This window comes from Acomys russatus, chromosome 1, assembly GCF_903995435.1.
Source record: "Acomys russatus chromosome 1, mAcoRus1.1, whole genome shotgun sequence".
NCBI classification, from domain to species: Eukaryota; Metazoa; Chordata; class Mammalia; order Rodentia; family Muridae; genus Acomys; species Acomys russatus.
The window spans coordinates 110,277,053-110,290,416 of NC_067137.1; the positions used below are offsets into that span (position 1 = coordinate 110,277,053).

Sequence of the window (13,364 nt, forward strand, 5' to 3'; positions counted from 1 at the left end):
GATCCTGAGTTCAAGTGCCAGCTAACCACATAGTGGCTCACACATGAGATCTGGTGCTCCCTTCTGGCCTGCCGACACACATGCAGGCAGAATACTGTATAAATAAATAACTCTTTAAAAAATGTTTTAAAAATTAAAAATAATGTTCTGTCAAAGAAACATTACCCTTATTCGTGAACTAAGAACTTATAATAGGCTAATTTTTATTAATATTTTTTACACAAGAAATCGTATAATCTGTTGCATTTCCTGCCTGCATTAAGTATGAGGCTTTAAAACTCAACAGGGGAAGATAGAAAGAACTGTGAAACTGAGTAACAAGTCAGCACCAGGGCCAGTTTGGAGAGGAAAAGAAAGAAGAGAGTCAGACAGTCTTACAGCCAGCAACAGCCCAGATTCAGAATCTAGATAGGAAACTACTTCAGCTAAGAAATTAGGGATTTGAGTAAAAGGCAAGTGCAGCACGCACACACTTTTAACTAATGAGTCATCCTGTGTCCCTGGCACCCTGTTCTTAAACTCAATAGTAAACTAGCACTTTTAAATGCTAGTCAGTGTTAAAATAAACACCATAAAGTTACCCCTTCGTCCATCTCTGCTATATGTGAGGAGGTACAATATCCCCTAGCTATCTTAAATTCTCAGCAAAGGGTAAAAGTATGAGCTAAAAACAATCTCCAATGCACAATCAACCATAAGAAAGGAGGCATGCTCATACCAAACCTTTTTAAAAAGGAGTGCAGGGTTGGCCAAAATTTCTGTCAGCTCAAAAGCACTAGTTATGACCTTTTTTTGTTTGTTTGTTTGTTTTTTGAGACAGGGTCTTTCTGTGTAGCCTTGGCTGTCCTAGACTCGCTTTGTAGACCAGGCTGGCCTTGAACTCACAGCGATCCACCTGCCTCTGCCTCCCGACAGTTTAAGTTGTGATAGTTATAACTTACTAATTCATCATGGGATGTTATTGAATTATACTACTATGAAAAAGTAAAAACTTACTGGAAGTTTCAACTTTTTATTTCAAAAAAGTAAACAAAATGTCTTAATAAAAGGGCAATAAATAGAAGGGCATTGGTGACAAAGCTCAGAAAGTGAAGACTCTTGCTGTCAAACCTGACGGGTGACCTGAATTCTGTTTAGAAGACCCACATGGTAGAAGGAGAAGACCCAACTCCTGCAGGTGGTCCTCTGGCCGCCTGTACCATACACAGTGCAGTGCGCGCGCGCGCACACACACACACACACATACACACACACACACACACACACACACACAGAGAATGTGAGTGTGACAAGAGGGGAGTGTATAGTCACTGACATCACTTTATTGAAGAAAGGGATAACGGGAACATTTTTTTTTTAACTCTAAATTTTTAGAATACTAATTTTGCTTGTTTAAGTAGTTTAAAGTTATTTTTTAAACTAGACATTTATATTGTCAATTATTATTATTATTACTATTATTTTATTTTATTATTATATGGTAACAAAAACCATTTATTAGGAGGGAAAAAAAGAAAGAGAAAGTCTAGCTAGGTGTGGTATACAAACCCACCACCCACCACTAGGACGTGACGAGTCATGACTGGGAGTTCAGGACTAGCCCAGGCACTGAATGAGACTGCTCAAAAAAACAACACAAACTGTAATCCCAGCACTCGGGAGGCAGAAGCAGGCAGATCTCTATGAGTTCAAGGCCAGTCTGGTTTATAAAGCGAGTCCAGGATAGCCATGGCTACACAGAGAAACCCCGTCTCAAAAAACAAAGGGCAACATGAAAACAAAAGCAAACACAACCCTACAGAACACAAACAAGCCAAGTCCTCAAATATTTTGAAGGCACACAGTAAAATAGTAATGACATGATGCCTGTGACGTGTCACACGTCCAAGGCTGTGGAGGAATGCAGAGAATGGGAGTCAGAGGCATACAGCCCGGGTTTTGTGCTGGTGCTTATTAACCCTGAGTAACAAATATGGGTATGTTATGCATAAACCTAAGGTGTATCATCATTTAAAAAGTAATTTTAAAATTCAAAAGAACATGAAATACACTAATACTATTTTAAAATGCAAATATAATTAAATCTATTAATCGGTCACTGAATAAAGACTAGAAATATCTCACATTAAGAGGCTGTCAGCTGATCAGAACCTTCCTTCATATACTTCTGAGTTGTGACTTAAAGAAACAGAAAAGGTAAACGTTATCTTCACGATACCAGCAGGTGCAAATGGTCCAAACTTTATCCACTACTCCGCCAACTCCGACTCTTAAGTCGCACGTGCACGCACGCGGCTGCCCCGGCTCAGGTGCTGCCGTGCTGAGGAGAAGCTTGAGCCTCATGTGTGACGGGTGGGCGCTCCCTGCTGAGCTGCAGCCCAGTCTTTCAGGGATTTTGAAATGTGAAAATAACACACCACTTAAATGATGAGGCACGGTATGGAACTGGGCAGGTCCATCTCTGGCCTTATCTTTCTGACTTGAGATCAGGGGGTTCAATTAACCATATAACTTTTTTTTTTTTTCCGGTTGACCATATAACTTTTAAGGTGGAGTTTGGTTTAAAAATAATGAAAAGCTGGGTATGATAACCCAGACCTATAATCCTAGCATGAGGAAAGCTGAGGCAGGAAGACAGCCATGAGTAAGGCCAGCCAGGAGGACTACACAACAAAACCCTGTCCAAAAAGTAAAAATAAAAATAATAAAAGGAAGACTTGTGAATGGTAATTACTAGAAAGGAAAACACTATAAAAGTACAAATATATATATATTTTTTAGTACTTACAGAGTACAACATACATTTTTGGGGCTTATGGTTTAGAAGTATGGTTTCAATGGTCCTGATGCTGATGGGCTTTGGGCCTCCTCAAGTGACAGCAAGCTGGACAACAGAGCAGGACCCGCCTGCACTTGGGAACATGTCCCACCTCACAGAGCAGGACCCGCCTGCACTTGGGAACATGTCCCACCTCATAGAGCAGAAACGCCTGCACTAGGGAACATGTCCCACCTCACAGAGCAGGACCCACCTGCACTTGGGAACATGTCCCACCTCACAGAGCAGGACCCACCTACACTTGGGAATATGTCCCAACCTTACTCAAATGCTGTTTCCCCTGTTAGCTAATGAGAGGGTTAGCAGGACAGTTTTCTTGTCCTAAGTCCATTGTTATCCTGATAAGCAAAATTTCACTAGGGTAAAGGTTCTCTTTACACTAGTCCATGTAAATTTATCCAAGATTGGGCGAAGGTTGTTCTCTATAATTGTTAAGTATTTCAGTCTTTATGTGCTGTAAAAACTTAAATGTGTGTGTGTGTGTGTGTGCGTGTGTGTGTGTGTGTGTGTTTATGTGTTCATAGGTTGAGGGAGCAAGCAGTAATTTACAAGCAGACAAAATAAGCAAGTAATAAATATGTAATTTTAATCTGTACCAACTACTTTACTTTTCAAAGTAGGCTTCTCTCCTCTTCCGCAGCTCTTCTGAAGTAAGGTTTGTACTTGATGTCTGTGGACTATCTTGAGACATATTTCTGGAACTACCTAAAAAAGCCAATCATTTTATACACCGGTTCAAGCAGTCGTGTGTCTGTTCTTACTTGAGCAAGTGTCTAGAATGTTTTCTTCTTAACAACATTCCACTACTGCTCTGTAAACATAAGGCTATGGAAGGCTCGGGAAATCTACGGAAGGTTACTGCAGCCAAGGCTTGTGCTGTCTGCGATGCATCAGATGGGGGTTACAAGCCCACCGCCCGCCTGCTAGGAGAACTTTTCGAGACTCTTCTATGCTCTTTAGCTTTCCCACCTAAAAGGCATGGCATTCCTCAAAGCAACCTATGATGGATGGCCATAACATGCCCTTACTCTGTTCTCAACAGGATTGACCAAGCACAGGCTCCATGTAAAGGGAACATGGCAGGATGGATTTTCTGTGCATGACTTCAATAATGCACCAGGCCTTCCTAATAAAACCTAGAACTCCACACTACAAGGAGTATGCAGAGACAGAGACAGGCCTGGAGGGGAGGAGTTTAGGGTAACAATAATGGCAGTGTTGACGACACCTCAATATACTGAGCCATTTAAAGAATTTAGATGATGAGCAATTGCTCCACAAGTAGAAGCAGCTTCATATAAATAAGGTTTTGGTTTGTTTGTTTGTTGAGAAGGGGTTTCTCTGTAGTAGCTCTGCAGACCAGGCTAGCCTCAAACTCATAGAGATCTACCTGCCTCCGCCTTCCTGAGTGCTGGGATTAAAGGTGTGTGCCACCACACCTGGCTCATATAAATTAGATTAAAACAAAAATGAAAAAACTAAAGCACTTCTGCTTTCAGGAGACATTTGAGTATCTTAACACTTTTCTCTGCCTACACTCCTAAGGGAGTTTATCTTCAGTCTCCTCCATTGATGAAGGACTTATATCAGTGAAAAAGGTATATCCTGCAAAAGTGGACTTTAGTCTTAAGCTATATAGCCAGTAAGTGCTGGACGTCCACTGGCATGCACTGGTTAAAACAGCTAGCTCGGGTAAGCGTCATCTAGTCATTAGAAGATTAACTCAACTAGTTGTTATGCTATACGTTCAGTATTGTAGTCAATAACAAAACCAGAAGTAAAATCATAGCTGTGTTAAACACAATAAATACAGCTGTAGTATTATATAAATAACACAAGTGATTTAAGAGCAAGGGAATCAAAAGAAATGCTCAAAGTTTGGAGCTATTGCTTTTGCAGTAACTATCAAAGAACTTCCAAACCACACTAACTTTGAGAAAAGCTTCTAAGAATGTGAACCACTTCTCCAAGAATGACTACAGTGCACATCCCAACGTCCATACCTTGCATACTGAGCTGAATGGCCCTACGGAGGTCGGCTTCTTCATCCTCCGTGTCAACTTCTTGGCGACTTATGGCTAGAGCCCTCTGTAAATCATCCTCATCTTCATCTAACAGGCCTGACCCGTCGGCGGCCTCCAGGACTCGTTCCAGGTCTGCTCTGAGGGCACTAAACAACAAACGAACTCATAATAGTTACAGCCTAGTCCCCAAGAAACCCTGCCTCAAACAAACAAACAAACAAACAAACAGAAAGTGTATGGATACTTTGTTTGCATGTATGAGGTGTGCAGCGCCTGAGGAGGCCAGAAGAGGGGGTAGGATCCCCTGAGACTGAGTTCCAGAAGGTTGTGAGCTAGCAGGCGGGCGCTGAGTTTCAGATCTAGGTCCTCTAGAAGAGCAGCCAGTGCTCTTAACCAATAAAACAACATGCTCTAGCAGATAAGGCCTAGTAACAGAACAACTGAGCTGTACCAATATATTTAAGTAACTCAAAGTGCTGACTCCATCAGCTTCACTAAAACACAGCAGTACAGCTGGGCACAGCAGTCCAGGACTGTTGAGTATCAGGTACTTGCCTGACAATTGGGCAATTTAATGAGACCTGTCTTTCAACAGAAGGGGCGGGCATGACAGTGACGGGGGATGGACTAGTAAGCTGTTCGGTGGGTGATAGGCATGAAATCCAGCAGTTGAGTCCAAACACTACAAACAGTACTAAGGGCAACAATTCATTTTTGGATGGCGGAGTAAGCCTGCAGACGTAGCACAATAGGAAAAATATTTGCCTAACATGCACAAACCCCGGGTTCGATTTCCATCACCATGAGTAAAATAGCATGGAGGCACACACGTGTAACCCAGCCAGCCTGAGCTACTTTGAGACCAGAGGCTCCTCCAACAGTGTGTGTACATGTCAACCAGCCTCCTAAGCACAATGAGGCCTAGAGATTAGTGCCACTCCGAGAAAAGCTTCTCTTCTGCAGCCACTGTCCGTGGTTGCTCACCAGAACTAAACAGTAAGATCTAGTTGGTGGAGACATCACACACTTTGGTTACATAACACAGAGAAACCAAGCTGTAACTGAGCTGGAAGCTTCCACCTTGGCTGACAAGCTTTCATAGTGCTGGAAGATTCTATGAAGGCTGCTGGAGGAGAAAAATCATTAATAGTTTTAAACAGCTCCTGTATGTTATGATATGATACTATCTTGTTAGGTAATAGTGAAATGACTATTATGGGGACAACCAATCGCTTTTTCTTTTCTTTTTTTCTTCTGAGACAGTGTCTCTCTATTATCTAGCCTTGGCTGTCCTGGAACTCAGTATGTAGACCTGGCTGGCCTCAAACTCACAAGAGATCTACCTGTTTCTGCCTCCTGAGTGCTGGGATTAAAGGTGTCTGCCATCATGTCCAACCAAACATGTTCTGATGGGATTTGCGGGGCCACTCCACAGTAATTCATTCCTAGTACCATACACCTGGCCAAAAGCCCTTGGCTGAACAGGCCCTAGGCCTAGGTGAGGAACACTACACCTCCTCTTTCACTAATGGACAGGTCAACTCCCCTCTAAACACATTTAGACCTACAGATTAGTGCTTGGTCAGAAAAGCTGGCCCCCTATCCCCACCCCCAGCAGGCAGCAGTTAATGCAAGATTCAGAACAAAGTGCCTGTTACACGCTCAGACTTAAGTGGGATATCTCTATCTCCCCTCTAAGGCTCAAGGAACTTCACAGAGGAGGGGGCAGAAAGAATATAAGAGCAGGAGCTTAGGGAGGCATACTGTGACCTGCTGTCTTCTGACTCTGAGATGGCTGTCTTACTCAGAAGCTCACAGCAACCATGGTTACCAGTTCAGACCAGCACAAGATCTATCGGCCAACACTCTAGCATGGAGAAGGGAGCACTCAGAGGCTCCTACCTTTAGCTGAAGAGCTCTTTGGCAGCTATGGCTACTAAAGGAGGAGTGACTTTGCTCCGTGGTACAGCCACTGGTAGGTTGTCTACGTAAGCAAGCCTAATTAAACTCAGTGAGTCATTGAAAAAGAAAAAGAAGAAGACATGAAAATAGGAAGGGGACCTAGTGAGAAGATAACAGGTTTCAGAGGGAACAGTAAAAGGATAAAAGAGGGGAATAAGGGATAAACATAATAAAAAATTGTCAAATAAGTAAATATTTTAAATTACATATGCACATCAAAGTCTGGACTCCCTGCACCCCATCCAAGTGTGTCCATATAATTAAATAAAATGGTCAAAAATTAATTTATTACATCCTGACTGGTCAAGAAAATTTTGATAAATAAATGAATGAATGAAAATAGGAAGTCTGAACATAACAGAGTAGAACATTTGCCTGAATGAATAAGAGGTTGACCCTCAGTACTACAAAAACAAGTATACAAAATAAAAATAAGGTCAAATACAAAACAACCCACAGATGGTAAAATGATCACATTTTAAATGTAAGCACAAGAGCTGGAGAGATGGCTCAGTGGTTAATATCACTTCCTGCTCTCCAAAGGGCCAAGTTCGGTTCGCAGCACCCCCATCACACAGCTCGCCACCACCCGTAACTCCAGATCCCAAGGATGCAACTCCTCTACTGGCGTTGGCGAGCACCGACACAGATGTGGCCTATACTCACAGACACGAGAAATGTAAGCTTGGACATTTAATTCTTCTAAGGGTGTGCTATGCCACGTATCCCACACTAACACAACTGTTACCTCTGTTCTTTCAGCTGAGCTAACTCTTCTCCAATAAGCTTTGGTCGATGCATCTGTTGGACCTTGATCATCTGCAAAAGTTGGTCAGCTTCACAATCTGGGAGATCACCCTTAACAACAAATATAGAATAACCTAAAAAGAGGCAAAAACAAACTAAAACCACTAGTAAGAACTTCAAGCTTTATTTGAAATGATAGCTGACAGAAAGGTAGCAGAGCACAGTAGAAAATCATGAGATGACAATTTGGGAAGACCTGGCTTGGGGATGACTCTCACTTGCATTAGGAAGGTGACCTACGGTAAGCCACACAGGCTTGAGCCTCTCACTTCTGAGACTTGGGAGCTACATGAAACCCAGGCAGCTGCAGCCTTGCCCACAGGCAGCAAGGGCAGAGCCGGCCACAGTCTACTACCAAAAGGGAGAGCGTGGGCGGCAGAGGCTGGCAGGGAAGAGGGACTGAGAGTCCATTGCTTGTGTTTTATCCTAGGTCTGCCACTTCCTAGTGCCTGTCAATTATTCTCCCCATCTGTGCTGGAGTCTTTGTTGAACAGAGATAAAGGAACCTTCCTCAAATGGCTGGTGTGAAGACACTCATGGTCATTATGTCCAGTGACTGGAAACATGGACAAAATTAACCACTGGAATGCTGCTGGAAATGGTGGCTCCTTGCCCTGCTCGCTGCACCTTACACAGCCATTCTAACCGCAAACAGGAGCTAGGAAACCAGTACCCCAAATCTACTCAGTGTGCGCTTATGTTTTAGAAAAACTATACTGGTACAATGTAATTTTTAACAAATATACACCTAATAAGCAAGTTTTTTCAGGTACAACTAAGTCCAATTTTATTTAAAATTTTCTACCACCAGTTTTCTTGAACTTCAATGAAATAAAGATTGAGAGGGCTGTTCATTAAGAAGGAGAACATGTTTAACATTTTTCAGAGGACAAGCTTATTCAGAGTTCAGGTGTCTTAACATGTTTTCCGCTAATAAAACTGTTTCTAAACCCCAGAATCAGTATGTCATCTACTATGGTATCTAGTGAGCATGTCCTGAATAGAAGATTGTTTTTCCAGACAGGGTTTCTCTGTGTAGCCTTGTCCCTCATAGACTCACAGAGATCCACCTGCCTCTGCCTCCCTGGGTGCTGGCATTGCAGGCATGCCCCACCGCACCCAGCTCTAGAGAAGATATTTTGCTTATGTAAACAACATAGCAATTCTGATTTTATTTAAGACTTCAGAATTTATTTTGAGTATGTTAGGAAAGCACTAGTGAATAAAGTAAGGGCATGACATAATATACATTATGTTTTTATAAAAGCACCCTGACTGCTTTATTAATATAACATATATAAACCAGGGTGCAAGAATGATTCTTCCTGAAATGGAAACTTGAGAGCAAGCACATAAAGACAGGCAAACAAAACCAACCAAACAACCAAACAACCACCACAGAAGCTGAGTCTTTGGGGCTGGAGGGATGGTTCAGTGGGTAAGAGTACCTGCTGCTCTTCCAGAGGATTCACCTTTGATTCTTCCTACTTACATGGCAGCTCACAACCATCTGTACTCCAGTTCCACAGGCTCTGATGCCCTCTTCTGGCCTCCGTAGGCACCAGGCACACACATGGTGCACAGACATACACATAAATAAAACACTCATACACACAAAATACTAAAAACTTTGTTTCTTGCCTTGTCTACAAAGTGAATCTAGGAGAGCCAAAACTACACAGAGAAACCCTGTCTCAAAACAACAACAACAACAACAACAAAATAGCAACAAAAACAAAACTCTGTGTCTTTTGTGGACTTGTTTAAAGTCTTCCTGAACTGCCACATGGAGATGCTAGCATCAGAACAGGTGTTCAGAAGGAATGTCTAGGCCAAAGATAAAGGTCTGGGAATTCTGAGGGTGCAGACCATAGACTGTGATTACAACAATGAGATGGCACCTAAGGAAGAAGCTGAACTGGACCTGGTGAAGATCCACGGAGGGAACCAGAAAGCAGCAGCTGGTGAGAGAGGAGAGACCAGCTTCTAGTGCCACTGCGTAGTCTAAGCACAGTCCACTACCACAGGCAGAGATCACAAAAGCACAAGCAAACACCCAAGGCCACACCATCTCCAAATCAGCCGGAGCCTAGTTATGTATCTATACCTCGGGTCCATCACTAGAGCATCAGGCAGTCAGAGGACATATGCATAATAAGGAAAAAAATAAGAGGCGGGAAACAGGCAGATGACACATGCTCTCCCCCTGTAAAAACAGTAGTAAATAAATCAAAGGAAATATACAGACAAGGACACTTGTAAGTAGATTTAGGAAAAAAAAAAAACTAGCCCAATACAAATACTGAACCTGATTTCAACTCAGATTGACATGTGAAGATCTCATTAAAGATGAAGGTAAGAGAGACTTAAACCCTGAGTAACTGTTGTCACCAAAGCACTGTGGCTGGCCAGCAGGCGATACAGGTCAGAGATTTCTGCCTCACATGGAACAGCTTGGATTTTCAATTCCCACCACCACAAAGCACAGCATTTTAAGTATGATTATAGTGCAACTGGCATGTTTAAAAAAAAATAAAGATAAAAATTCATTTTAAAAGATTTTTATAATGAAAATATTTACAGAGAAAGCAGGAGAGTGAACAGGAAGAGGGCAAGGTATAAAGAAACAGACCATGAGGTAAAGGGTACAGGGAGATCACAGCATCGCATCCTTTCCTTTTATACTTGTTTTTAGTGTTTTGTTTTTTTAAGTAAGCAGTTGGTTGTGTTCTGTTTAGACAGGGTATAATCAGCTTGCCTCCTCAAATAAAGGAGGGTCAAGAACTGAATCATGGCACTGGCAATGCGGGCGTCACCACTGACAGGGAGAAGAGACACTGTCGGAGGCTCATGTGCATCTGGCACAGCTGGAATGGCTTACGAGGAGACAACGCGCTAGAGATAATTCTAGGGAGAAAATGAAAACTGCAAGCAGCTCACGTTTCCCGGAGTTGCGAGAAGCTCTTGGTTTTTAATCAGTGGAGGCAAAGAGCTTTTTCCCCACGGACAGACTTTTTTAAGAGAGGGAGAGAGATGCTCAACCCAGGGGAACAGAAGGCCGGAACAGAACGCTGACTAGATGGGAGGAATCCGGACATGGCACACACCGAGGGGCTGCCTTAGATGCAGGGCAGGCCATCTATTTTAATAGGCTCAAAACGTAAGATACAGAAGCAAGGTGAGAGATTTGCTGGCAGAAGAGAATCATGTCCACGTTCTCAGAAGAGTACAAGAGAGTCGTAAGGTGTAGCAGTGTATAAGGAAAGGAGAGCTAAGTTGTGAAATAACCACCAAGAGTCATTTGAACCCTGTAAGCACAAAACACAGTAAAACTAACCAACTTATTTTATGTAATTTGTAAGCCATGTTCAGCGGCTGCCGCGCAGGAATGGCCAGGGCCAAGATGGGGTTTGCCTGTGGTCCAGCTTCTTGTTATTTTAGAATGACGGGGGATAGCCGGGCATAGTGGCGCACGCCTTTAGTCCCAGCTCTCAGGGAGGCAGAGGCAGGACAGCCAAGGCTCTGTTAAAGAGAAACCCTGTCTCAAAAAACAAAACCAACAAAAAAATCAGAGTAAAAATTGCAGAGAATAAGAGGAGCTCTGGAACTTATGGTACCTTACGAGCCTGGTCAGAATTGGAAAATACGAGAAAGCACAGCATGAAGGGAGGAGGTGGTGAGATCAAGCAGTAACACGCTCATGGCCGGAATTTGAAGGTACTTACAGTTATTGGCAACGCCAAGACAAGAGTGAAGAAAATGATCTTTGAAAGAGGAATCATTACTGATGTAAAAATGACTAAGAGTTTCATGAAAGATGGACAACCAGCCATCTACTCATTAAAGTCTCCGAAAAAGGCGGCAGCGGCTCACAGAGGGCAGCATAGGTAGGGCGTGGCTAACCCTGAAGCAGGTGATTCAAAGGCACCAGAAGCCACAGAAACAACAGTGGCTAAAAATGAGTCAACAGGAATGGGAGGAGCATGCGCCGCCTCCTGTCAGTCCTCAGATATGGAGGACGGGAAAGGAAACCGATATCACTTAAGAAGGATGCAAAGCCAGCACTTGGGAGGCAGAGGCAGGCTCTGAGTTCAAGGTCAGCCTGGTCTACAAGCCAAGTCCAGGACAGCCAGAGCTACACAGAGAAACCCTATTTTGGGGACAGAAAAAAATGCAATGCAAAAGTGGCCCTAGGCTGAGGGGAGGCCCCAGTGTAGGGAGCACCCATAAGGAACAGCCCTGAGTTGAACACCTATACTAGAAGGTGATTCACGGCTTCTGCCAGAGATCAGCACTACTACACTCCCAAATAATGACTCAGTTTTTATTTATTTACATTACACTCAAAAATAAAATTTGGGGTATTTACTTACCTTCTTGCTGTAACTGAGCCAAAAATAGTGCGAGGTATGTATCTGATATTAATTCTGGACCCGTCAACAGAGAATTCAAGTTAAACCACTAGAAAGAAAAGAATCAATATTTAAGTTAATCAACATATATAAAAATAATTTTTCATGTTAAGCATATAACCCACCAAAATTTAATAAGACTCTAAATAACAGATAAATATCAAACTGAAAATTTTTTAAAAGATGTATTTATTTATCATATATACAGTGTCTTTTTAAGATTTATTTATTTTATTTATTGCATATGAGTGCTTCATCTGCAGAAAAGGGTATCAGATTACATTATAGATGGTTGTGAGCCACCATGTGGTTGCTGGGAATTGAACTTAGGACCTCTGGCGCTCTTAACCACTGAGCCATCTCTCCAGCCATATACAGTGTTTTGCCTGCATGTACACCTGTACACCAGAAGAGGGCATCAGATTTCAGATGGCTGTGAGCCACCATGTGGTTGCAGGGAATTGAACTCAGGACCTTTTGAAGAGCAGCCAGTGTTCTTAACCTCCAAGCCATCTCTCCATCCCAAATGCTTTTTTAAAAGCAAGTGGTTTTTTCGTTTGTTTGTTTATGGTTTTGGTTTTAGTTTTTCAAGATAGGGTCTCTCTGAGTAGGTTGGCTATCCTGGACTTGCTTTTGTAGACCAGGCTGGCCTCAAACTCAGAGATCTACCTACCTCTGCCTCCAAGTGCTGGGATTAAAAGCATGTGCCACCATGCCTGGCAAAAAAAACAAGTTTTTAACAACAAATTAAGGCATATGCTTTAACTCCTTCTAAAAAGAGAGAGGCTGACCAGTATCTTAAAATGCCTTTATTCATAGCTATAACTACATGGTTTTAAAGTATCAGGCCAACACACTGACTCATGTCATATTTACACAGAAAAAAATAACAGCTACACATTTTTTCATTTGGTTAAAAAACTCCAATTTTAAAAAGTAGACACTCAGCCGGGCATGGTGGCGCAAGCCTTTAATCCCAGCACTCGGGAGGCAGAGGCAGGTGGATCACTGTGAGTTCGAGGCCAGCCTGGTCTACAGAGTGAGTCCAGGACAGCCAAGGCTATATACAGAGAAACCATGTCTCGAAAAATAAAAAAAAAAAAAAAAAAAGTAGACACTCTGGGAAGAGAGTTTATGATCACTTCATTTTAATAAGACTGCTAAGCTAGCATGGCATGTGATTAGCAGCATTAAGCCCCAACCTCTGAGGTACCCTAACCTAAAACAGAAAAATGTGAAAAGGTGCCCAAGTTATGCTCAATGTCCTGCACAACTGAGGGCTCTTCTAATACCAGCCAGAGCACTTTTCCTAATCATTCC

At 42.6% G+C, this 13,364-nt stretch overlaps 1 protein-coding gene across 2 annotated transcripts in view; it reads right to left on the bottom strand.

Annotated features, from left to right (window-relative positions):
- Atxn3 (ataxin 3) overlaps positions 1 to 13,364 on the bottom strand; it is a 37,703-nt gene that overhangs the window by 7,459 nt on the left and 16,880 nt on the right. For both annotated transcript variants that reach the window (XM_051150632.1, XM_051150623.1), the window contains 4 exons: positions 12,006 to 12,093; positions 7,574 to 7,706; positions 4,843 to 5,009; positions 3,448 to 3,544 (listed from right to left, as the gene is read on the bottom strand). In XM_051150632.1, the coding sequence (XP_051006589.1) occupies positions 3,448 to 3,544; positions 4,843 to 5,009; positions 7,574 to 7,706; positions 12,006 to 12,093 (485 nt within the window). The remainder of the gene's footprint in view (positions 1 to 3,447; positions 3,545 to 4,842; positions 5,010 to 7,573; positions 7,707 to 12,005; positions 12,094 to 13,364) is intronic.